The 25,831-nt window shown below is 34.0% G+C and overlaps 1 protein-coding gene across 5 annotated transcripts in view; it reads left to right on the top strand.

Moving 5' to 3' along the window:
* CENPE (centromere protein E) overlaps positions 1-25,831 on the top strand; it is a 68,241-nt gene that overhangs the window by 7,340 nt on the left and 35,070 nt on the right. For 2 of the 5 annotated variants that reach the window (XM_045537336.1, XM_045537338.1), the window contains exons 9-25: positions 586-637; positions 3,417-3,504; positions 3,801-3,930; positions 5,000-5,119; positions 5,958-6,116; positions 9,747-9,894; positions 10,585-10,673; positions 11,881-12,048; positions 17,355-17,429; positions 17,653-17,772; positions 19,222-19,344; positions 19,429-19,594; positions 20,277-20,431; positions 21,622-21,936; positions 22,096-22,368; positions 22,517-22,672; positions 24,304-24,507. In XM_045537336.1, the coding sequence (XP_045393292.1) occupies positions 586-637; positions 3,417-3,504; positions 3,801-3,930; positions 5,000-5,119; positions 5,958-6,116; positions 9,747-9,894; positions 10,585-10,673; positions 11,881-12,048; positions 17,355-17,429; positions 17,653-17,772; positions 19,222-19,344; positions 19,429-19,594; positions 20,277-20,431; positions 21,622-21,936; positions 22,096-22,368; positions 22,517-22,672; positions 24,304-24,507 (2,541 nt within the window). The remainder of the gene's footprint in view (positions 1-585; positions 638-3,416; positions 3,505-3,800; positions 3,931-4,999; positions 5,120-5,957; positions 6,117-9,746; positions 9,895-10,584; positions 10,674-11,880; positions 12,049-17,354; positions 17,430-17,652; positions 17,773-19,221; positions 19,345-19,428; positions 19,595-20,276; positions 20,432-21,621; positions 21,937-22,095; positions 22,369-22,516; positions 22,673-24,303; positions 24,508-25,831) is intronic. The other 3 variants (XM_045537337.1, XM_045537340.1, XM_045537339.1) reach the window with 3 other exon arrangements.

Below are 25,831 nucleotides of genomic sequence, written 5' to 3'. Positions count from 1 at the left end.
CCATCTATAAATAAGTCTATAAGTATTTATTAAGAGTTCTGGATATGCAGTTGAAGGAGCAGTTCATTCAAGATGTAGGGGAAGAAGGATAAAGTATGCAAAGCTATCTTGAGGAGGTAACATTTGCCCTGGTTCTTGAATAAAGAATAGGGGCAGACTGGAACATTAGAACTAACTGATCAAAGGCAATAGCAAAAAGCTGCTGCTTGGAGGTATAGAAGTATGGGGGGGTGTTTGGAGAATAGTGAGTAGTTCGGGTAGAGAGGCAAGAGTAAGGGATGCATAGATATAAAGCTGGAGCAATGCAAGTGCCAGCTTGTGAAGAATCATTCACCATGGCAACATTTTGGACTTTGTAGGAAACAGAACCTACACTGGCAGAATTATGGAGAATATATTATAAAGAAAGAAGGAAAGGTACAGAATAGTTTGACTCATAAAAGGGAATGCCTAAACAGTGAGCTGGGAAACAAGGATACAGATGGGATATTCAAATATGGCATGTATTTAAAATGTTCTTTTGGTAGTTTGGATTTTATTATTTCAAAATACCTTTCCTAAAGATTTATTTCATCTATCTTACAGAATTTGGTTGACCTTGCAGGCAGTGAAAGAGCTGCTCAAACAGGAGCTGAAGGTAATAAAAACTCATGAAATACATTAGTCTTTTTTTTTAATAGGATGCCCAGTTTAATTTGAATTTGTAATAATCAAGGAATATTTTACAATAAGTATTTCTCAAACATTGCATTATGGAAATACCAAAATGGTATTTAAGGTAATAAAAAGCAAATGTACTGAGAGACTATCAAATATTGTATGAGACATACTTAATACTAAAAAATTATTCATTGTTTATCTGAAATTCAAATTTAACTGGGCATCCTTTATTTTAATTTGCTAAGCCTAATACAATCAAAGAAATATATTAATGTCTTACTGTTCTTTTATTGGATAAAAAGTACCACAGGACAGTTTTAGAAACTGATAAAGTAATAATAGTAATCGTTTTCTGATAAAAAGTCTGTAACATAAAAATTAGCATCTGATCAGCATGCAGTGAGATGGGTTTTTTAAAAAAATTAGCATTTGTATCTGGCTGATCATTTGCTTTGTGCTATTACAGCATCAATTAAAAAACTAAAATTCTGCAATTAATAAGATTATATAGTTTGAAAGCCCATGAGAGTATCATGAAAATCATCTAAAGTTTGAAAATTAAAAAGGAAATTAAGAAAGTGAGGTATAAAATTAATATACAGGTATAAATAAGGCATAAACAAAAACCAGCTATAATATTTAGCAGACAAAAAGACTCCATTTACAATGACTCAAAAGATGTGAAACCTAGGAAGGAGCACAACAAAGTCTGCATAAGACTGATATAAAGAACACCTTAAATTAGACATGAAGGATACAAACAAATACTTGGGAAAATGGAAAAGCATACTTAGATGGGAAGATTCAAAATCACAAAGATGTCAGGCCTCTCTCTGTTAATTTCTAGATTTATCACAATCCTAATAACAATAAAATAATACATTTTTGTGTTGGTTAGATAAGGTGATTTTAAAATTTGTATCGAAAAATAAAAAGAGACAAGACTAGCCAGGAAAATTCTGAAAGTGGAATTTAGCCCTACAAAATAGTCAAACATATTATGATACTGTAGTAAAACAGTGTGAGTTGTCAGTCCAGTGGAAGAGAATAGAAAGTCCAACAAGAGTTCCAAGTACATACAGAACTTAGAATATAATAAAGATGATCTTCGATTTGTGAGGAAAAGACAGCTTACACCTGAGTTGATGCCCATTTGAAAATAAAAAAGGTTGGATTCATACATCATACCATACACCAAGGAATGCATTATAAATGACTCAAAGAAGTCAGTGTCAAAACAGAATCACAAAGATTATTGGAAGTCAGCTTACAGTGGGAAAGACCTATTGTAACCATGACACAAAGTACGGAACCTTAAAAGAAAGGCTTCAGAGAAACCAATAGAAAACTGGGCAAAGAATATGAATAAATACTTCGTAATGCTTAAGTGGGTTTAGCTCACGACTGCACTCCCGCCATACGCCGTGAGAAGAGCTGCTGATTCAAGGAGGATGAGCTTTGTGCAGCAGAGCTGAGCTCATTAGTAGAGCCACTCAGCCGAGCCTGGCCTACATCCACACCAGTTTATCCTCAGAACTGTGGATAAGAAGTAAATGTTTGTTTCAGCTGATTTGTTAAGTAGCAATATTACAGCAATAGCTAACTAATGAACCTGTGAAATAACATCTATTCAGAATTATTTGTTCCAGTATTTTTTGCGTAAGCAATGGACTGGAAACCTACATGTCCCTTAACGGGGGGCGGGGTGAGTAAATTTTGGTATATTTATACAATGGAATTCTGTGCTAGAAAAGGATGAAAAAGACCAGTGTTTACCGATATGGAGATTTTTCAAGATATGTTACCAAATGAGGAAAAGCAAAGTACAGAGTAGTGTGTATGGACTGTGAATATTTGTATCAACAGGGAAGGGAGGAAATGAATATATGGACTTGTGTTCTTAAAAATCTCTGGAAGAATAAACATAATAATAACTGGTTTCTTGGTAGAGGGATAGGAACTGGTTGAATGGGGGATAAAAGTGGAAGGCAGCTTTTTCAGAGTGTGCTTTTTTTTTTCTTTATGAGCCATGTAAGCACATTAACAAAAAGTAAGAAATATAGAGACTAATTTCATTGTAAGTCATGGTTGCCTTTATTTAGAGGTTAAAAAAATAGATCTGAACTGAAGTATTAGAGGAGCTCTTTTAGGAAACAGGCTTTTTATCCCTTTTCATCTTTATACTGTTTCTCTCAGGTGATAACTTTTTTGATTCACTTAATAGCTGATAGCAATAGGAAAAGAGCTCCTTCTACCAGTGAGATACTAAAGGTGGGCTCAGGTCTAATACTAAGCATAAACTTTAGCATCTGATCCTTTAATTCTTTTTTTTTTTTTTTTTTTTTTGAGACAGAGTCTCACTTTGTTGCCCGGGCTAGAGTGAGTGCCGTGGCATCAGCCTAGCTCACAGCAACCTCAGACTCCTGGGCTTAAGCGATCCTACTGCCTCAGCCTCCCGAGTAGCTGGGACTACAGGCATGCGCCACCATGCCCGGCTAATTTTTTTGTATATATATTTTTAGTTGGCCAGATAATTTCTTTCTATTTTTAGTAGAGACGGGGTCTCCCTCTTGCTCAGGCTGGTCTCGAACTCCTGACCTCGAGCGATCCACCCGCCTCGGCCTCCCAGAGCTAGGATTACAGGTGTGAGCCACCGCGCCCGGCCTAATTCTTGATTATTTTATAAACTACTGACATAAGTTTATCATCTAGAGAAGGAGACAAGTTTAGTTTTCATATTTGTGTAACAAATTCAGGTGTGCGACTCAAGGAAGGCTGTAATATAAATCGAAGCTTATTTATTTTGGGACAAGTGATCAAGAAACTTAGTGATGGACAAATTGGGTAAGTTTATCCCGTTACACACTTTCCAAATATGCTTATGTTTTTCATTAGATTCAAAATTATAGTATTTTGGTGACTCAAATAAGTGTACTGATTTCTTCCATATATTCAAAAGTTTTTGTGATTCTTCCTATTTTAAATATTTACAAGTTGTTAGTTTTAATCTGCCTCATATAGCTTGTAAAGAATTAATTTTTAAAACTGTGGCTGATTTAAGTGTTCTACATTAAAAACCATCTTTTTTTGTTATATAAAAATTCTTAATCTTTTTCTTCCTAAACTCATTTTTTGCTAAGCGGTTTCATAAATTATCGAGATAGCAAATTAACACGAATTCTCCAGAATTCCTTGGGAGGAAATGCAAAAACTCGTATTATCTGCACAGTTACTCCGGTGTCTTTTGATGAAACCCTTACAACTCTCCAGGTGAGTTCGATTTTTATCTCAACTTAATATGGAAGAAGAAAAATTACCTACTGAAATTAGGCATAGGTTTTTTAAATTGATTAATACATTTGTTATAATAAAATTGATGTGTTACCAACTAAGTAGCATTCCTTAATTTAATTTTCCCAGATTTATTTTCTATCTCACCTCCATGATTTTTGCCACATCCAGCACTATTTTACTGAAGTTGACTTGATATTTTTCTTTAAATAACTCACTTTTTATACTTAATGTATGATAAAAGGAAACTTTTATATCAGTCCTATCAATGAAAAACTACTATTACTTGCCACAAGTAGAAGGTAACAAAAAAATTGTGTGTCTATAACAAAATAATTCTTAAATTCCTGCCACCTGTTTCCTTTCTTTGCTCTGAGCCAAAGGCCTGCATTTACTGTTTTAAAAAGGAAAGGAAAAACGAGAAATGTCAGTAGAATAGCTTTCTCAAAGAAGGATTTGATGTTAAGTGGGTCACCTTCAGGTACCCACTTAAAGTTGCTTGTGGTACTCATACTCTGAAAAGCATTGCTTTAGCTGTTGAGCACTGGACCAAGGTAAAGTCAGAGGTACAAAAATAGAAACTGGAGTCCCTGGCTTAACAGAATTTATGAACTCTGTGACAAGGCTGATAACACTTTTCTTCTAACGTGGTTGCCTTGGATTAATAGTTAAGTGAGTAATAAGTAGGATAGAGTTAAAAGGAAAGAGAGAGACTTTTGGCTGGAAGCAAAACTTCAGAGTAGAGGGAGCATTTGCTCTGGACCTCGAGGGGTCAATGGTATCCCAGTAAGCTGGTGTTTGTAGGTTCTCTGTTAGTATCTGTCTTAAAAATATCTCTTTTCTTCTGAAGACTATCAGCCAGGGTGTGTTACAGAGCACCGTTACAAGAACATGGAATGTTCCCTGTGTTCAAGAGTATTAAGCCAACTAGAAAGATTGGCTTTCTTTCTTTTAAGAGAATTGAGTACAAGAAACCTAAATATGAAGTTAGAATTTGTTTTAGTGTTGAGCACTTAGCACTTTGGGTTTTGTTTTTTTCTCCCCCTAGTTTGCCAGCACTGCTAAATATATGAAGAATACGCCTTATGTTAATGAGGTATCAAGTGATGAAGCTCTCCTGAAACGATATAGAAAAGAAATAATGGATCTTAAAAAACAATTAGAGGAGGTATGTATGAACCACTTATTTCAGTAAAGAGCAGAAAGTGATTTATAATGGCAATCTGCCCAAATGCTCAGAGATTCCATCTGAGTTGCTACAACTTAAGTTTAAAACAGTTTTTAACCAAGAATAAATTAATTCATAAAAATTTTAGTTAAATTTACTATAAACTATAAGATTTGGGGTTTTTAAAAATTATTTTAGATTTTCTTTTTCATTTTCAGAAGACAAAATCAGATTATGAAATGGGCCAGGTAGAGAGATTTAAAACTTTTCATAAATACATATAAATTACATTAAAAAGAGAGGCCATGTATAGTTATTTATGACTACTTCCTATATTTTCATGTAATCCTGAGTTCCTCTTCTACCCCTAAGACAGCAATCTAATAATAAGCATAATCACCTATCATTTTAGTTCATTTTAACCATCATGGTCCCTTATTTTATAAAAATTTTACATATTAGTGATCTTTTTAAAAATGAGCTAAAATATCAAGTGGTAATCTTAGGAGAACATCTTACCTTTACTGTGGGTATTCAAGTCTATTTTATGACTTCTGCCTATTATTCATACATTCTTGGCAATTAATGGAATTGTTATAACAGCATTATTATTTTGTACATGCATATAAAATAATAAGAAATGTATATTTTACTTTATTACAAGTTTGAGAAATGATTATGATAAGTCTACTTTGGTTTTCTGCAGTTAGGCCATATGTTATTTCAGTAAAATTAAAGGTCTCATATTGAGAATTAAAATTCACATAGAAATTTAATATTCTGTTCTTTTAAGCTACTTTGAAGGTTTTCAAATCTAGCTACATTTATTATGTTATAGGTTTCTTCAGAGACTCGGGCCCGGGCAATGGAGAAAGACCAATTAGCCCAACTTTTGGAAGAAAAAGATTTGCTTCAAAAAGTACAGAATGAGAAAATTGAAAACTTAACACGGATGCTGGTAACCTCTTCTTCCCTCACATCACAACAAGAATTAAAGGTAAAATTTAAAAGATAACTGCTTAAGCTTGGGGTTTGGGATAGAATTGATATTTCTATAGGCTAATAATATAGTTATGCACTTATCTTCTCATACAGTATATTCAGGAAACCCAGAACATTTTGTGTGTTTGCGTACACATCAACTACACCTAAGAGGTTCATTGAAAATACTTGATTCCCACATGTAAAGATTTCTAATTCAGGAAGCCTGGAATACAGTTAAAGAATCTATTTGCAATATGCCTCTTAATAAAGTCTAATACAACTGATTGGGTGATTGGAAACCACAGGTTTCCAGGCTATGTGGGAGTATTTTCTATTTAAAGAACAGAAATATTAATCTCAGGAAAATTGATCCAGAATATAAATCAATGTAGTGATCAAAATTCTGGCTTCCAGTTTGTATACTTTTTGTTATTAATAGGGTAGGGGTTTATTCATCTAATAGACATTTTTTAGGGTATGAGAGTTGTCATGGTTAAGAGAATGGCCTCTGGAGCTGGATTGCCTGGATCTGAATCCTGGTTTTGTCATTCCTAACTCTTGACTTTGGACAATTTCTTGAATTCACTTTGTTGCTGTTGCCTTATCTGTGGGGTAGCATGATACTTACCTCATAGGGTTGTTGTGAGAATTAAATGAGATAATACATAGCGTGTGCATAACAGAACGCTTTCCACATAGCAAGTTCTCAATAAATGTATGCTATTAACATTACTGTGAATAGGCATATGCACAAGCCGCCATGCTGGGTACACAGAAGACACTCAAGAACTGTGGGTTGACTGAGTGATGAGTAGGAAATAGCCCAATGGATGGCTTAGGGAAGAATGTTCCAGGTGGAGACCTGTATGTACAAAAGCTTGGGGTTGTGAAGCAGCATGATATGTATTCCTTGGACTCAAAATTTTCTGGTCTCAGGGGCATTGTAAACCACATTGAGGGATTTAAGTGTGACATTATGCTAGGGACAAAGAAAAGCCATCTATGTGACATCAGAATTGCGGTTTAGAAAGATGTAGCTGCTGTGCTGATCACGTTGGCTGGGCCTCCACAAGGATTGTGGCTCCGGAAAAGGAACAAACTGGATAAATTGGAGAGCTACTGGAGGCAGACTCAACAGGACCTTGTGATTGGCATTTGGGGGCAGGGAAAGGGAGATGTCCAGAATGACATGCAAGTATTGCTTGCCGTCCTGGATAGCAGGTGGCAGTACTCATTGAGTGAAGGGACACTGAATGAAGAGCAGTGGAGATGCTGAACATTTTGTTTGGTACTTCTTCAGTTTGAGATGGTGGGCAGTCGAAATGCAAATACATGAAAATAAGGTAGAAGAGCTAAGATACAGTTAATCAATTTGGGCATTAACTACTACAGATCTAAATTAAAGTCATGGGAATGAATGAGCTTGTTCGGTGAGCATGTTGAGAATGAAAATAACAGAAGGCCAAGGGCAAAATCTCAAGAAATAACTTTTCAGATGAAGGCAGAAAAAGAATCCATAAAGGAACCCAGGTGTAGTTCTAGAATTAAGAATGAAACCAGGTGAATATGGTAACTAAGGAAAGAGTATATTTCAGGCAGCTAGTGGTCAGGGGTGTCACAGTCTGCCAAGAAGTTAAATAAGATAAAGATAGACAAAAATTCTTTACATTTAGAAACAAGGAGCTCATTTGCAAAAGTAATTTGAGTTATGTGGTGGGGGTGCAAGCCAACTTACAGGGTGAGATGGCCCATAGGGATGGGGTCTCAAATACATTACAAGGAATTGGCCTTAGATAGGAGGAGAAAGACCTCTTGAATTGTAAGAAACACAGAGGAAAGGATAGGCCTTAGTGCAGGTAGTACTTCTATAAATTTAAGTGTACGTTTTCTTCGTGGAATAAGTTTAATTTTTCTGCAGATGTGGCAGGTGATGGTAGAGTCCCATGTTTGCAGAGATACTAAGGGTTTGAAATAGTCTAGCCATCGTAGGTAATGGAAAAGAAAGCTGACAAGGGGGAGAGGAGCCCTGCCATGTAGCATTAAGGACCCGATTAACGTTGGCAGCCAGTCTTCTGGCTTTGTGGCTCTGGCAGTGCTCAGGAGGCTGATAAAGGCTCAGAACGCAGTGTATTCACCTGGGTATACATTGTGTGGTATAAGTGTGAGGCATAGAAAATGGGGCAAATAATTTGAGGATATTGACTTCAAATGTCAAACATGATTTAAATAATGATATGGAATCTGAGATGATGAGATGAGAAACAAGAGGGAGCTGGCCAGAAGAAAGTCGTATAACAAGGGAGTAGAGTCCCTGGTAAGCTAAATAGCTGTAATGGGATTAACCCAATAAATGAGTTGGAGGGATGGCAACTGGAGTAAGAGCAGAAGGTCTAAGATTTAGGTTTATGAGTTTCAGATAATGACGAGGTCCAGGGGTGGCATTGGGAGCAAATGAGGTTGAGCTAAAGGTTATGGGAGTCAAGGATGTTTATATACTGGGCTTTTGCAGAATGGGCTGTGGAAAGTGCTGTTCATTTCAAGCAGAAGGGCAGCGTGTGGAGAGGCTTGAGAGAGCAACAGATAACCTGGAGAGGCAATGTGGTAGGGTAGGCTCTAAACTTGTAGGCATGAGCTCAGCCACCAACTGGCTGTACAACCTTAAACAACTTCTCCAACCTTGTTGGGCACCCAGCTTATATATTAAAAGGATCTAGTAAGAGAACGTAACCCCATAGGGTTGTTGAGAGGATCACAGAAGATGAGATGGTACGTGTACCTAGTAAGGGGCAAGAGAAGAGTGGAGACTGTGAAACCTGGAAAAACACACACACTTAAGCGCCAGGCAGAGGAACAGAAACCAGCAAAGCAGAGTGAGTACTAAGGACAGCCAGCTGGGTAGGATCAGCAGCCGGAAACAGAGGGGTCCCTAAAGGGATGAGAAGCCAGTGGATAAATGATGAGAGAGAACAAAGTAGGAAAAAAAGAAAATGGTAGCTAGAGCGAAGTCTTACTTATTTTTTAAAAAACTCAACCAGAGAGGCTTGAGCGTTTGTGAAGCAGAGAGGAGGGGGTCAGTGGAGATGACAGAGGGACAGATAACTGAAGGAGCAAGTCTCAAGAGAGAAAGGAAGCAACGAGGTCAGGGCCACTGGTGGAGGCATTTGCTTTACCAAGGAAACTGGAAGGGAGTTGGCATTGTGAAGTACCCTGTGAAAGATTTATTTGCTGAGGGAAGCTGAGATGGACTACCTGTGACATTATCTGCAATCTGTTCCTTCCCAGTTAGGGCTGGTACCCACAGGGGTCGCTATGGTGATGGCAGCAGCAGCTATCCCTCCTCTATTATGACAGATTGTTTGAATGGTTGTAAGTCAACAACTTCCTTTCAAATAAATCCCGAAGAAGCTTGTAAGTAACACTTCAAATAAAAAGTGAAATTTAAACAGTAGTTTGATCATATGGGGTTAAATATTCATTTGAAAAGTTTTGAGTATATTTTCTGATCTTGGGATGCCCTTAGACTAGTAAGATATCAAACTAGCTCAATAAAAATTCTACCAAGTGAGTGGTTTTCAAAAATAGAAACTAGTTACCTTGTCTGAAACCAGACCTCTGTGACATAATTTTGATATATTTTCTTTAGGCTAAAAGAAAACGAAGAGTTACTTGGTGCCTTGGCAAAATTAACAAAATGAAGGACTCAAACTATGCAGGTGGATTTCAAATGCCAACAACTATAACAACGAAAACACATAAGCCTGCTATAACTTTATTAGGAGAAATTGATGAATGTGAGTTCTTTTTCAAGTGAATCTACTTGTAATTATAAAATTATAAAAGCCTCCTTATAAAGAGAAGCTAATTATAACTTAGTTCATGTGATAAACATGATTTTTAAATAAAGTGTGTGTATTCCGGATGTGATTACAATGGAGATTATGATAAAAATAAGTAATTTTAAGAAAGTAAACATTTATGAAGTTCTTTATTAATTCCAAATCTCTTAAGAATGATGCACTATAGGGAAACACACAAGAGAAAGATGTTTGTTTCTTTGTTCTAATCATTATCCAATTAAATTATTAATGATATAACATCTACCTTAAACATTGCTAATCTTGAAAGGGTGGCATTTACATAAGAATCTGTTTCAAAATTATGTCTCCAACATTATAATCTTCTTTGGGGAGCATTTTAAAATCTACTTACAGGGACCAAATTTCAAATTCAGAATTTGTCCTTTTTACCTATATTTCATTAAGGATCTTATATTTTATCACTCATTCATACCAGTTATCTTAAGTCACACAAAAAAGAAAGACCACATCTGTTAATGTATTTTTGGCATTCATACTCTAAACACGTATAAGCTAATTTGAGCTTATTATTTATTACCTCTGATTGAATTTTTTTAGAGATCTTTGAATTAGGAAATTCAACAAATATGTTTATGGGTAAATTTCTTTTTCCCCTAATTACAGCTCTCTGTTCAGAGTCTGATTTTTGCAGTAACACTCTTGATACATTAAGTGAAATAGAGTGGAATCCAGCAACAAAGCTACTAAATCAGGTAATTCAATGTAGTTTATAGAACATAATCTTTTTGCTCTTTTTAAAATTCTTTTCTGATTGGATTTTGTTTGTAGCACGTTACTAGCTCTGACTTAATTTCAGTAACAATTGTGGCACTGAAGAAGGCTTCGCTCTCTCTTTATATTTACACTTGACGCCTATGAGGCATCTAGAGGAAGGCTAAAAATTTCACAAGGCAAGTGTGTACTAATAGGTAAACTTTGCTTCTAGCTCTTCACTAGCAGACCTTGGTCTCTATGATGTCTGTGAAGTTTCTGTTTTGCCTTAGGAAATACCATGAGGATAAAAAGATTGATTTTAAAAGTGTCAAAATTTTGAGGCAGGTAGAATGTATAGATCTATACATTAGGGAGGGGTAATTTTTCCAGATAATACTATAAAGATTTGTATTTTCATCAAAAACCTTAAGAAAGAAGGAATACTGTGGTAAATAATAAAATAAGTTTAGATTCCATGTTTACTTTCTAGATTGTTCATGTTCAAAAACACATAGTTGTATAATGTATTTATTAAAGGAAATTTCATTTTTATTTTGGAATACAATTGCAGTGCTTCTTACTATCATTAGTTAATGCCTATAAAGTTCATAGACAAAGTGCTTTTGTGTTCCTCAGACATACTCTAAAGGTTTGTTGTTTTTTTAAAAATCCCTGGTGTAAGCTTTTTTTTAACTTGTAGTATAACTCTTTCTCATCATAGTAGAGAAAGTAGGGATAGGCCTCTTTGAGTATGGTAAAATATAGCCATACTCAAACCCATACTATTAGTTTTAGAAGTCAATAAATAATATGTTTCCCTTCCTGAATTCGGAGCCATCGGAAACATAAAATAGGATTTGGGGAATTAAATTATCAGCTTTATTACTGAAGAACTTGAGGATTTGTAGCCAAATAAACTTTCCAATATGCACCCTACCTTCCCAGTTGAACTGTGCCTGTCACACACAGGCAACATGATTTTTTTACATGATTTTTTTGTATTCTACTCCTTTCAAAATAATCTATTCTAAATGAGCCACTTTACCAAAATGTAGACCATTAGAAAGTTATTAAAGAAAAGAATGGCTTAAACCACCAAATGAATCAAAGTTAAATTAATTACTTAATCCAACTTTTAGTTAAGGAAACAAAGCATATATGATATGAATTCCCTCTGATTGGAAAATCTGTTTTTGTTTATAATAGGAAAATGTAGAAAGTGAGTTGAACTCACTTCGTGCTAACTACGATAACCTGGTAATAGACTATGAACAACTAAGAACAGAAAAAGAAGAAATGGAATTGAAATTAAAAGAAAAGAATGATTTAGATGAATTTGAGGCTCTGGAAAGAAAAACTAAAAAAGATCAAGAGGTAAGAGAGATAGAAAATGTGAAACTACTCTAAAGTATACTTTTAAAAGAAGTGTCATTCTCTTTTTTGATAAAGTAAACATTTATTAAATTTTATTTTTAAATTCACAGATAACATTATGTTTTAATTGTGTACAGCATGTTTTGAGGTATTGTGATACAGCTAATCTAGCTAAATAACAAATCCACTGCCTCAGATAGATATCATTTTTGTGGTGATAGCCCATAACATCTACTTTTTATAGGTTTTAGGAATATAATATATTGTCATTAATTAGTCATCTACTGTACTAATTAATAGTAGTAGATCTCTTGAAATTTATTCTTCCTATCTCATAGTACTTACGTATCATCTGACCAAGATTTCCCTCTCCCCCTTCCTCGGAGCCACCGTTTACTTTCTCTAAGAGATCAACTTTTGTAGGTTCTACATTTGTGTGAGATCATGTAGTATTTGTCTTTCTCTGACTGGCTTATTTCATTCACTTAACATCATATTCTTCAGGTTGATTCATATTGTTGCAAATGGCAGGATTTCATTCTTTCATGTGATTCAATGGTAGTGCATTGTGTCTATATACCAAGCTTTCTTTATCCATTCTTCAGTTGATGGACACTTAGGTTGGTTCCATGTCCTGCCTGTTGTGGATAGTGCTGCAATAAACATGAGGGTGCAGAGCTCTCTCTGACATACTGATACAGTTTGCTTTGTGTGTATACCCAGTACTGGGATTGCTGGATCATACGGGAATTCTATTTTCAATTTTTCAAGGAACCCTCCTATTATCCCTACAATCCCACCAATATTATAAAAGAGTTCCATTTTCTCCACATACTTGCCAAAATGTTCTCTTTATCTTTTTGATAATAGCCATTCTAACTAAGTTGAGGTGTAATACTTCACTGTGGTTTGCATGAGCGATGTTGAGCATTTTTTCATGGACCTCTGGGCCATTTGTATGTCTTCTTTGGAGAAACATTTCTTCAGGACTTATACCCATCTTTTACTAGGGTTATTTGGTTATTTGGATTTTTGCTATTGAGTGTTTTGAGCTCCTTATATATTTTGGATATTAATAGTTGATCAGATATATAGTGTCCAAGCATTTTCTCCCATTCTGTAGATTGTCTCTTCACTCTGTTAATTGGTTTCTTTGCTGTGCAGAAGCTTTTTAGTTCGATGTAATCCCATTTGTCTATTTTTGCTTTTGTTACTTATGATTTTGAGGACTTATCCAAAAAATTCTTGCCAAGTATCCTGTCTCATTAGTGGTCTGGTTAGATTTTTTATTTCTTGGTAATTCAGTCTTGGTAGGTTACAGAAATTTATCCATTTCTTCTAGGTTTTCCAATTTGTTGGCATATAATTGTTCATAATATTCTCTCATGCTCCTTGGTATTTCTGTGGCTTCAGTTGTAATGTCTCCATTTTCATCCCTTTAGCTAAGCCCTTTGAGAAACAAAGCTGTTTCCAGGTTTAAACCTGGGAGTGCAATTGCCAGGTCTGTCACCTGTACATTGCTAGGCACTCTCAAAACAACCCTCCTAGGTCTGGGGCTCCACAGGGGTTTCACAACCTCCTGCCTGAATCCAAAGTCTCCCACAGAAAGTTTTGTCTGTAATGGGTGCAGAATTCTTCTGGGGGGATAGAAACAGGTAACCTCCTGTTCCGCCGTCTTTCTGATATCCCTCAGAAGTATTCTCTGAAAGATATTTATTTCTAAGATTGAGATATTGAGTATCTAACCATTTTTCAGATGTACACACAATTTAGAGAATGTAAGAAATATTTAATTCATTTATGCTGTTTTAAAAATAGTTGAGTCATATTTGTTTCCCTTGTGCTTACACAAGAGAAGAATTAAAAGTATCTATGGGAGCGTTTGGTGTATCTGCCTCTTGGTAGACTTATCTTGAGGAAATAGTTTCCTTACAGTTCCTATATTATCAATATTTAATTTATTGAGCATGCCATAAATGCGCCTAGAGCGTAGCCATTTCTTGCTGAGACCAATATGAATTTTCATACTTAGCTGACTGTTTTATATATGGATGTTGCATATTAGTGGATTCCTTTTCCTTAGAAAGAATTTTCCTAAATAGTTAAAACATTAGAATAACTGGAGAAGGTGATTTTGCATATTTTATTTTTCTTTCTCCATATAAGAGAGTTATTGTGAAAATTAGTCTACCTAATACTAAATAGTTTTAATGGAACTTTTTAGAAATAAAGCATATAACTCATTTTCTAAGTATGTAATATTAATATTAGGCTACATGTTAGGAGACCCTAATCCGGAAACCATCAGGCTATACAATCACAAATTATCCAAAAGATTTAAAAGACTTCTTAGTGCAACGTGTCCTTAACCTAGAGTCCACAGACACTATGAAATTATTTTATAAAATTTTTAAATGCATATTCATTTTTCTGAAACACAAAACCATACCTGTTATCAGACTTACAATGTTATCCATGAACCAACCCCCCACGAAATATGAGCTAGTGCTTTGATATAGTTAAAATAAGTTAATTTGCAGCTGCTTTTTAGATTTCTGTGTGGCTAATCCTAAAGGACATTCTCCCTTTTCCCTCAGTATCATTGCTTACTTTCCCACCCTCTTTTTCTTTTTAAAGGAAAAAAGAATTCTGTGCCAAAGCTATTATTTCCATTCTTCCTATAAATTAAAGTTAGTCCTACATTTCACAGGTATGACATTCAGAGAGGTAAAAGTCTATAAGTTCTCCACAGGGTTTCATTAATTTGTTTTAAAATGTACTTATTAATAAAGTGAAAAATGTCATGAAAACAACGTTGGATTTCAATCCATAAAATTGAGTTTTATTGAGGAAGGTGGTCTAGTGTCATGGTTAAGAGCAAAGCTGCCAGGATTAAAGCCCTAGTTTTGCTGCTTACAAACTCACTGCGGATCCAAACCCATCATGAATTATTGGCAAGGCCTCGAGCAAGTCGTTGAATCTCTCATAGTTTCCTGTATTTCTCCACCCTTGAGAATAGAGACTAGGTGCTCACTAGGGTCTCTTCTGACTCCAAAATTTCATCTAATTTTTGCATATTTCTTATTGGTAATAATATTACGTAAAACTATGGGCATAAGTATGGCAACAATTTATCTTAATTTTTTTCTCACATCATTACTATATCTAGTTGATAACGAAAACTGAAGCTCATTGAATTGAGTCAGCACACTGAGAGATTACAAAATACCACAGGGTATATGACTTCTTTCACATCCCTGCATTTCTTCCATTTTAACCCCAGTTGAGGAGAAAATTAATCCTGCTCCCTTCATTTTTAAATGGACACAAAATTTAAGGTTACCGAAAAGATTATGTAATAAAGACTTGCCCTGTTCAAAAACAGTCTTGCAGTATCTATTCCATGTTACTAAAAATATAAGTCTATGTGTAAGCAGCAAAATATGTTCCAAAACCTGCATTTTGGGGAAGAGTTAAATCAAAGGGAATAAAAGTCAAATTATGGCAGTAGGACATGTGGTCATTTTTCTGGTTTTACTAAGGGTTTTGTCAAAAATTGTCAAAGCTGTGGGTAATTTTCAAGTGGGAATATACTAATATAGGATGCTTAAATAGTAAATTTTAAAGGGAAGAATAAAAAAGATCAAGTGTCATCATGCTGAGGAACAAGAAAAATCTTAACCATTTACCTATTCTAATCTGGTTTATTTAATTTTATAATTTTCACAACTTAGAGATTTAAATATTTCATTTCCCCTGCTGAAAATTACAGTTGAAATCTGTAATATTTTCTTATGTAGCAATGGGTTAACTCTTGATACGGTCATATGTTTAAATCATTTTTGGTTTTCACACACTTTCTCTTTGCTCAGCAACTTAAGCAACATGTCACAGACTACACTTTTATCTTCACAAAAGTTAATATTTTCTGTATATAAGAACCAAACTTAAGATGAAGTGCTATGAGAAGTGGGAGAGTTTTTCTTTCTAAATGGTTATTTCCTAAATGTTTTCAAAAATAAAGATTATTTGGTCCTTCTTTATTGGTAAATGTGATTTTCTTGTCCAGACAGTAGAAATAGGAAAGAAAAGGTCAAGGATGGAAGCCACTTTAAGTTATAACGAGTACAAATGTCTGAGACTGTGCTGTCCAATAGGGTAACCGCTAACCACATGTGGCAGTTAAGCACTTGAAACGGGACCTGTCTAAATTGACTTAAGTATGGGGAAAAGAATGTAAAATGTTTCATTTATGTTTTTTAATGTGTCTGCTAGAAAATTTTGAATTACATATGTGACTCACATTATTTTACTATTGGACAGCACTGACCTAAAATAGGAATTTCAACGTTATTACTAGTCTGAAATCTAAAACTAGTCAGGACTGAATTAAACATTCAGAAAATAGTGTTTAAACAAGACGCTTTTCTTAAATCCCTTACATACTATTAGAATTTGTTTTCACTCTGTAAGTGTTCATCTGATTGAGAAGCTAAATACTTTTAAGGGAAAATATGTTTATCCTTGGTAAGTTGTGGTTTATTTGTTTTGAACACAACACATTTCTACTCAAATATTTAATGCTATAGGTATTTTGATAGAAAGGCAACTTTAGTAGAAATACTTGTATCTTTATACTTTTATGCAGTTGAACAATAGCATCATCTTTCCAATATTTCCTGTAGAATAAATCAACAAGGTAATAGTTGATAATCCCATACCTCTATAACTTTGATGAACAGTAATAATATTGTAAAGGGACTACATGAAACGACCCTAGTCCAAACCTAGATTCTAAATCAGAACTTGTTACAAATTATGTCAGTGTAGAGCCAGATGGATAATTTATGGGATGAAAAAACATCTTTATAGCATTAATACATTTCTATGCTTAACTTGCCGAAAACAAAAATCTATTAAAAGTGTAATGTTTAAAGTTTGATTACCACTTCACTACCTCCTCGAAATGGTGCATACTAATTTGATATTGGCATTATTGTAGCTTTAACAGATAACTACTGGGGTCATGCTGAAACTGAAATTTTTTTTCTTATTTGCTTGTTTTATGGGGTTTTGGTGATTATTTTTTATATTTTTAAATAATGAGGTACTCTGTTGTGTAGTAGCTTAAACAGTTGATCTCTCAGTCCCTTCTAATTGTCTTGGATGATTCTGAAGCAGGGAATGATTGCTATCTTTTTTTGTTTTTGTTTTTTTTTTGTTTTTTGGTGAGGTTTTTTTTTTTTTTTTTTTTTTGCTTTATTAACTATTGGTTTGCTCTATTGCCTGTTCACATGCTCTTACAGATGCAACTAATTCATGAAATTTCCAACTTAAAGAATTTAGTTAAGCATGCAGAAGTATATAATCAAGATCTTGAGGTGAGCATTCATGTTGGTAATTCTGTTGATAAGTAACTAGAACTATAAAACATGCAACTTATATAATTGTACATGATTTCAGAAAATAGAGGAATTATTTTTGAAACATTAATAACTTTGAATTTTACTATGAATTTAAATTGGTATATACAAGTTGTTTTTTAATTCCTTAGAATTGCAATCGGATGCTAAATCATGTTGCCCTCTCCTTTGGTTCTTTTAGAATGAACTAAGTTCAAAAGCAGACCTGCTTATAGAAAAGGAAGACCAGATTAAGAAGCTACAGCAATACATAGCCTCTCAACAGTTAGAAAATATGAAAATGGACTTGTCCTACTCATCGGTAAAAATCAGGTTTATTTTGTTATGTAATCATATTGGCATTTATAGTATAGCATCATCATAGCAAATTCTTATATTGCATTGCTATAATCAATTTACATATATTTCATTTAATTTGTCAATAACCGTATGAGAAAGTGACTATTAGTATAATTAAATGCCATTTTTACAGATAATGTAACATTCATAGAGAGTTGATCATATTCTTTGAAGAAATGTAAGGAAGTTAGGGACAAGCTTCCATTAAAAAGCAATAATGTTAAAAAATTTGGATTTTTTCAATTGTTTTATTCAAATTCATGCAGAAGTATATAGTCAAGATCTTAAGATGAGCACTTATATCGGAATTGATAAGTAACTGAAGCTTTAAAATACATAAGGAATGGAACATGGTTTCCTAAAATTTATTAATTTAATTAATAGATATTAATGCATTCTCATAATTTAAGTAACTGTTTTAACAGTTTGGTGAGTAGTTTTTCAGAATTTTATATCTCTAGATTTGAGTTGACATTAACATTAACACTGAATCTGGTAGTGAAATTGATAATCTCTTTTCAATTTGCTTTCAGTCTGCCTGATTACTTCCAGAATGTATCAGTTTGGTTCTCGTTTTTAACACCCTTTTTTAAGGCAACAGTTTGTAGCTGGGGCTCTTAAACTGTTAGTTTCAGTTGTTCTTTTGCTTCCATTTGACTTTTTCAGAGTACTTTTTGTTACCTTCTATTATATTCTTTTTTTGCCTTCTATTTGTCACAAATGTTTCTCTTTAAAAGGGTTCACACCGTTTTACACCACACTATTCTGAAAGCCTGGGTAGGAAGGTTCTTTCATATGTTTCTGGAGTATCTATTCATAGCATGGCAAGCAGAGTTGCCCAGTTTTTTTTCTTATCCATTCAATTCATTTATTCCTTCATTCATGTATTAATTTATTGCCAAAGACACATTGTTGAATTCATGTAAGCTAAAGTCACTTTAAAATGCCACTGCTCTCTAAAAAATGAAGTTATAGATTTTTTCATGTATTTGTCATTTGCATTTTCTCTTCTGTGAGTTACCTGTTCATATCTTTTTTATATTTTTCTATTGGATTGTCTTTTTCTATTCAATTTCTGGTTTACTATCCTTATTTTTAGTTGTTAACTACTCACCTGTCATGTGTTCGAGAGAATAACTCAAAATAAAAATATGTAGGGAACTTAAACAGCATAGTTGAAACAACAATTGTGTTAACCTTTAATTAAACAGTAACATTTCTAAATTATGATACTTCCATACATTGCTTTTGTATTTTGGAAAAATATGACTGGAATTTTTAAAAATATTTTTATTAAGGAAAACATGATTTCTTTTCATTTATTGGTAATTAGCATATTTTTAGTTAGCAACAGTATTTTCCAACTCTATGAAAATTATATTTCACTGAGGCCCTTTTGTCATCTGTCTAGGAAAACACTGAAGACCTTAAAAAGATGAGACAGACTCTGTTTGATGCTGAAACTGTAGCCCTTGATGCCAACAGAGTATCAGCCTTTCTTAGAAGTGAAAATCTGGAGCTGAAAGAGAAAATGGTAAGTAATTTTGGTCATATTTATAATAAAGCAATTGTAATGATCAGTACATTTTTGTGAGTTTACAGTGTTTTTTTTCACTAGAAAGAACTTGCAACTACATGCAAACAAATGGAAAATGATACTCAATTATATCAAAGCCAGTTGGAGGCAAAAAAGAAAATGCAAATTGATCTGGAGAAAGAATTACAATCTGCTTTTAATGAAATAACAAAACTCACCTCCTTTATCGATGGAAAAGTTCCGAAAGGTATTTTTTAATTTCAAATATTTCTTTGCAAATCTGACTTCCTCTAGAAATGTACCTAAATGATTTGACAACTGTATTCCAAGGATTAAACATCCACTGTACTCTGATTTTTTAAATAACTTAATATTAAGTTTTAAGATTGTTGGTATCGGTATGTAAGATATGGGTATCACTGGTATTAGTACTTATAATGATTTCCATGGGCTTCAAATCATAAGGATTTAAAAAGTATTTTTCAAATATACTGGGCCTGATCTTTAAAAAGGTGATTCGAAGATTATTAAAAACAAATTATGAGCCGGGCGCGGTGGCTCACACCTGTAATCCTAGCACTCTGGGAGGCCGAGGCGAGTGGATCGCTGGAGCTCAGGAGTTCGAGACCAGCCTGAGCAAGAGCGAGACCCGGTCTCTACTAAAAATAGAAAGAAATTAACCAGACAACTAAAAATATGTATAGAAAAAATTAGCTGGGCATGGTGGCGCATGTCTGTAGTCCCAGCTACTCGGGAGGCTGAGGCAGTAGGATTGCTTAAGCCCAGGAGTCTGAGGTTGCTGTGAGCTAGGCTGATGCCACGGCACTCATTCTAGCCCGGGCAACAGACCAAGACTCTGTCTCAAAAAAAAAAAAACAAATTATGTTTCCCAACATTGGCTCTTTATTTAATTTACCAATACTTCCTAGATTTGCTCTCTAATATGGAACTGGAAAGAAAGATTACTGATCTCCAAAAAGAACTGAAAAAAAAAGTTGAAGAAAATGAGACTTTGCAGAAAGAAGTTAATTTGCTCTCAGAATTAAAATCTTTGCCCCCTGAAGTAGAAATGCTGAGGAAAGAGGTAAACACAGTTTTAAGCACTTAAAACAGAAACCTTTGTTTTGAAATAAAAAACATTGTAATAGTACCTTAAATATTTTGATGTCATTTATTTTAAACTAGTAGCAAGAGACACTGAAACATTTGACTCAACTCGTTAGGACTAAAAATGAATATAGTTCATCTTTTAATTTGTTCTTATGCTACTGGATGAAAAAAATACTTATTTTCAAAGTGTATTTGACAGTATACTTCATAACATAATCCATGTAGTAGCCATTCCTCTAGTCCTCAAATGGCCCACCCTTCGTCTTTACCTCTTTTTTCTTGGTAGTAGCCAAGAGAGTAATGAGGTAAAGGGGCAGCCCTGATATACTTTTAGAGGTCAGTACAAATCTTACAGGCTAGTGAATATGATTCTGTAAATCCATGGCTGTTCTTTCCTTCCGCCTTTCTAAAAGAAATAAAAATGGCAAGAATTTGAGTCCTTACTATACAGCAAACATCATGGTGAAGAACTTCAGGAACGTTATTTTATTTAGTCATCCTATAAATTCTTTGAAAGTAGGTACTACTCTTTAGCCCCAGCAACCAGTTATCAAACTAATGGTTGAGCCACAGAGATCCGCCTCCTACGCCTGTCATGGTAACCACTGTGCCATCTTCCTCCTCTTTGCTTTGTCTCTCCTTTATCTCTCCTCTTTTTCTCATCTCCCTCTACCTGTGTCTTTCACAGTGATTAAACAGTTTGTAAACTGGATATGGATTATTTAAATTATTTAAGTAATGCTTTTTAAATAATAACTTTAAACAATTAAGCATTTAAATTATTCATGGATTAAGTTTTGGGACATCTGACCTGCATTCAAAGCCTTTAGGGAAAAGAAATAAGTCAAATTCTGAGGAAAACCATAAAATACCTGGCACGCAATAAAGTTAGAAAACTCTTTAGAAAGATAAGAAAATAAAGACACATCCTACTGAAGTGTTTTCACTGACTGTTCTCCATGCAGTCCTTACTAGACCCAAAGAGATTAGAAAACACAATATTGAAGGTAAACCGACTAAGTTAGAGAAATGTGACAATAAGAATACTGTATTGCCTTTCCTCAGTCAATTCTTTAATTTAAATGACTTTTTTTTGCAGAGAAATTTTTTCCTGAAAATGGCTTCAATGAATTATATAGTGCTAACCCTTATTTCTTTTCACAGATTCATGATAAATCTGAAGAGCTCTGCATAATAACATCAGAAAAAGACAAATTGTTCTCTGAGGTAGTTCATAAGGAGAGTAGAATTCAAGGTTTACTTGAAGAAATTGGTAAAACTAAAGATGACTTAACAACTGCCCAGTCGAATTATAAAAGCACTGATCAAGAATTCCAAGATTTCAAAAGCTTTCATATGGAATTTGAGCAAAAGTATAAGATGGTCCTTGAGGAGAATGAGAGAATGAATCAGGAAATAGGAAATCTCTCTAAAGAAGCACAAAACTTTGGTATAAGTTTGGATGCTTTGAAGACTGAGGTTGGTACAAGATGCTGTCTAGAGAAATGACCTTTAGTCTTCTTGGGTTTGTTGTGTGAGTGTGTGTTTGTGTTTGAGTGTGTGCATGCACACACATGCACAGCCACAGCATAAACTCTGCTTTTACTGTGTCACGTTTACTTTTTTTTTTTTTTAAAGCTTTCTCACAAGACCCAGGAACTTCAGCAGAAAACATTTGAAGATCATGAAAGGTTAAGTGAGGTGGAACAACTAAAGAAACAATTGGAAAATAGAGGCTCTATGCTGCAAACTGTAGAAGAGGAGAAAACACTGATTACTGAGAAACTTCAGCAAACCTTAGGAGAAGTAAGAATTTTAACCCAAGAAAGAGATGAACTAAAACAACTCCAAGAGAGCCTTCAAATTGAGAGGGACCAACTCAAAAGTGATATTCAGGATACTGTAAACATGGTAAGGTTTTGATTGATTAAACTTTGAAAAATCAGAGCCTCTAAAAACATTTTAAGAGCCATCATTTATTATTTATGATCAAGTAGTAACTATAAAATAATTTTGTTTCATATGCTAATGGAAATTATTTTATGTTTCTCTGACAAAGAATATAGACGCTCAAGAACAATTGCGAAATGCTCTTGAGTCTTTGAAACTACACCAAGAAACAATTAACACACTACAATTGAAAATTTCCAAGGAAACTTCCAGGAATTTGCATACGGTGGAAAACATAGGAGAAACGAAAGAATTTCAGCAAAAGGTAAAGGGTGTTTATTTTCAGAGTTGCTTTAGCATATCTCAACAAAGATTTTAAACTTTGTGATTAGTAAACTTATTCTCTTATAAAGGACAAAATTTTTTTCTTTATGTAATAATTAGATCTGTTAGATTTTGCTGATAACCATGGTAGCTGAAATGCCTTTTAGGCTAAATTCAGATTGGAATGTACCTTGACTATCGCTACAGAATACTCTGGCTCAGTCTACTTTGTATTTATGTATACTACTGTTTTTAGGAATAAAGATGCAACATTCTAAATTATGATATCTAACAGACTAATCCCAAAGATTATGTGTTCCCCACCTTAATTTCTCATGTAGTTAGCTCTGTGCTCACCATTGTCAGAAGCTCATGCATGTTGCCAACAATAAAAGAGTATTTCAGTAAAGTATGGTTTATCCATATCCACTCTAGAGAATGAAGCAGCTACTAAAAATTATGATTTGAAGATTACATAACAGCATGGGAAAATAGATATGCTCTAAGTGGATAGAAAAGACAAGCTTAAAATAATCATATGTATATAAATTAATTACAATAGCTATGTGTAAGAAAAATTTTAATAGAAAAAACTCTGGAAGGAAATATACCAGAATTCTAATAGTTGGTTATATGAAGTTGCTAATATTAGATGTCTTTCCTTTATCTTTCCATTTTTTTCTAATGTGATTACAGATTATCATAAAAACTTTTAAATACATGTGTGGCCAATGTGGAGCTGAACATGTTTAGTGGGCTAATGTAAGGTTATGGAATAATACCCTAATGTCGTGCCAACAATTGTAATGTCAGTTTCTGTCTCCCTTTACCAATGAGTTCATATATTAGGTTACCTTTGGTTGGTTATGACTTATGGATTATAACATTTATGGATACCTGAATATATATAGCTTGCTTTTCTTATCAGTATATAAAAATAAGTATATTAAGAAAAGATGAATTGAATTATGCTATAATATTATGAGATAGGTCTCTATCAAAATTATTTTACCCTCTACATATAATAACACTCTCTAGCCTTTTGTGAGTACAAGTGCCTCGGAAAATATAGATTTGCTGGGAGTGGGGGATAGGGAATGATTTCCAGCTTTGGGGTAGGGGAGAATAGGTAAAGTGATAGAGTTCAAAGTTGCTCATTCCACTCCTATAGTAGTAAAAAAACAAACTACTAGTAGTGTGAAACTTAGAAAGTATTTATGGAAGATATGTACAAAGGAAAGGCAAATATCTTTTATTTATTATGTAATTGGTTTGAAGTAAGCGAATATGCATACAGTCAGGTTAACCTATCATATATGAAGATAATTATTATAGTAATTCTTAGCAGTGAACAGGGATGAGAGCACAAACTCTGGGACCAGCCATTTGGGTGCTAAACCTGGTTATATCTCTCTGAGTGACCATGGGCAAGTGACTTTACCTCTCTGAAGTTCAGTTTCTTTATCTCTCAAATGGGGATTATAATAATGCCTACCTCATAAAGTGATAGTCAAGATTAAATGTGTTAAGATATGAGAATAGTACCTGGTACATAATATATGTATTGGCTATTTTATTATTAATATTACTGAAGTTGTTATTAACTACAACTTTAATATATTTGTATTTTAGATAGATGGCATAGATAAAAAAAAGAATTTGGATGCTAAAAACACCCAAACGCTGATTGCAGATGTTAAGGATGATGAAGTAATTGAGCAACAGAGGAAAATATTTTCTTTAATACAGGAGAAAAATGAACTCCAACAAATGTTAGAGAGTGTTACAATGGAAAAGGAACAATTGAAGACTGACCTAAAGGAAAATATCGAAATGGTAGAATTTAGCACTGTATATTGGCAATACATTTTCATCTTTGTTTTAGATTTTTATCAACTTTAAGTATAATTTACCAGCAATAAATGTATCTGATGGAAGTGTACAGTCTGATGACCTTTGGCAAATGTCTTTACCTTGTGTAGTCCCCACCCCAGTCAAGATAGAAAATATTTTCATCATCCCAAAGTTTCCTCATAGCCCTACCAGCTGATCCTCATCTCCCCTTTTGCCCCAAATACCATCCTGATGTGTTCACCTCATTCTGTCTCTTCTAGAACTTCATACAAGTAGAATCATGTAGTATGTAGTGTTTTGTGTTTGACTTGTTTCTACATTGCTTTTTATTGCGAGTATTAGTCCTTGTATGAATGTGCCTCTGTTTTTTTTCTTATTGCTTCTCCTATTGATGGAAATCTGGGTCACTTCCAGTATTTGGCTGTTTTGAAAAAAACTTTGTAAACACAACTCTTTATGTATGTACACTTGTTTTTTATTTCTCTAAGGTAAATATCTAAATGGAATTGCTGGGTCATAGGGAGGTGTATGTAACTTCATGAGAATTTGCTAGATTGATTTCCAAAGTAGTTATACCGTTTTACATTCCCATCAATAAATTAAGAGAATTCTGGTGGCTCCACATCCTTCCTTACCAACACTTCCTATTTATTGTTGCTTTTAATTTTAGCCATTCTAGTAGGTGTGTAATTTGTCTTTCCCTAATGACAAAAGATATTGAACACTTTTTCTTATGCCATTGTATATCTTCTATAATTTATGTGTTCTCTGAGTGGTGTGCTGTAGATTTTCAGTGAAGAGGTTTACATATTTTGTTAAATTTGTTGGTAAATTTCTCTTATCTATGCTGTCGTAATGTTTTAATTTCATTTTAATTGTTTATTATTGGTGTTTGCCAATATTTTCACACCTAATTTAGTTTTTGTATCTTTGTTTAGGAGCAATATAATGTGTATAGGTTGAAATTAATATTTGGAGAAGTTCACTATGGGTCACAGTCAAACTTGACCATTTGAGTTTTAATTTTCTAAGTTTCTTGGTATTGTCAGCTTGGTCTAAAGAGCTGAATGTAAATCAGCATACAAACAAAAACTATATTCTCTTCTCTTTCTCTGGCTAGTTTTGTTTTTTGTTTGTTTTTTGTTTTTATCTTGATGTGAGAATGTCACTGTGTGAGCTTACTGACTGGGATTAGCCCAAGACATGCCCTCAAAGGGTGGCTGCCATTCTGAGCTTGCTGGTGATCCGTGCCGCAAATCAAAGCCATCCCAGTGTTTGAAAATCCCATAGCTACAATCTCATTATT

This window comes from Lemur catta, chromosome 26 (assembly GCF_020740605.2).
Source record: "Lemur catta isolate mLemCat1 chromosome 26, mLemCat1.pri, whole genome shotgun sequence".
NCBI lineage: Eukaryota > Metazoa > Chordata > Mammalia > Primates > Lemuridae > Lemur > Lemur catta.
This window is presented reverse-complemented; position numbering and strand designations above follow the sequence as displayed.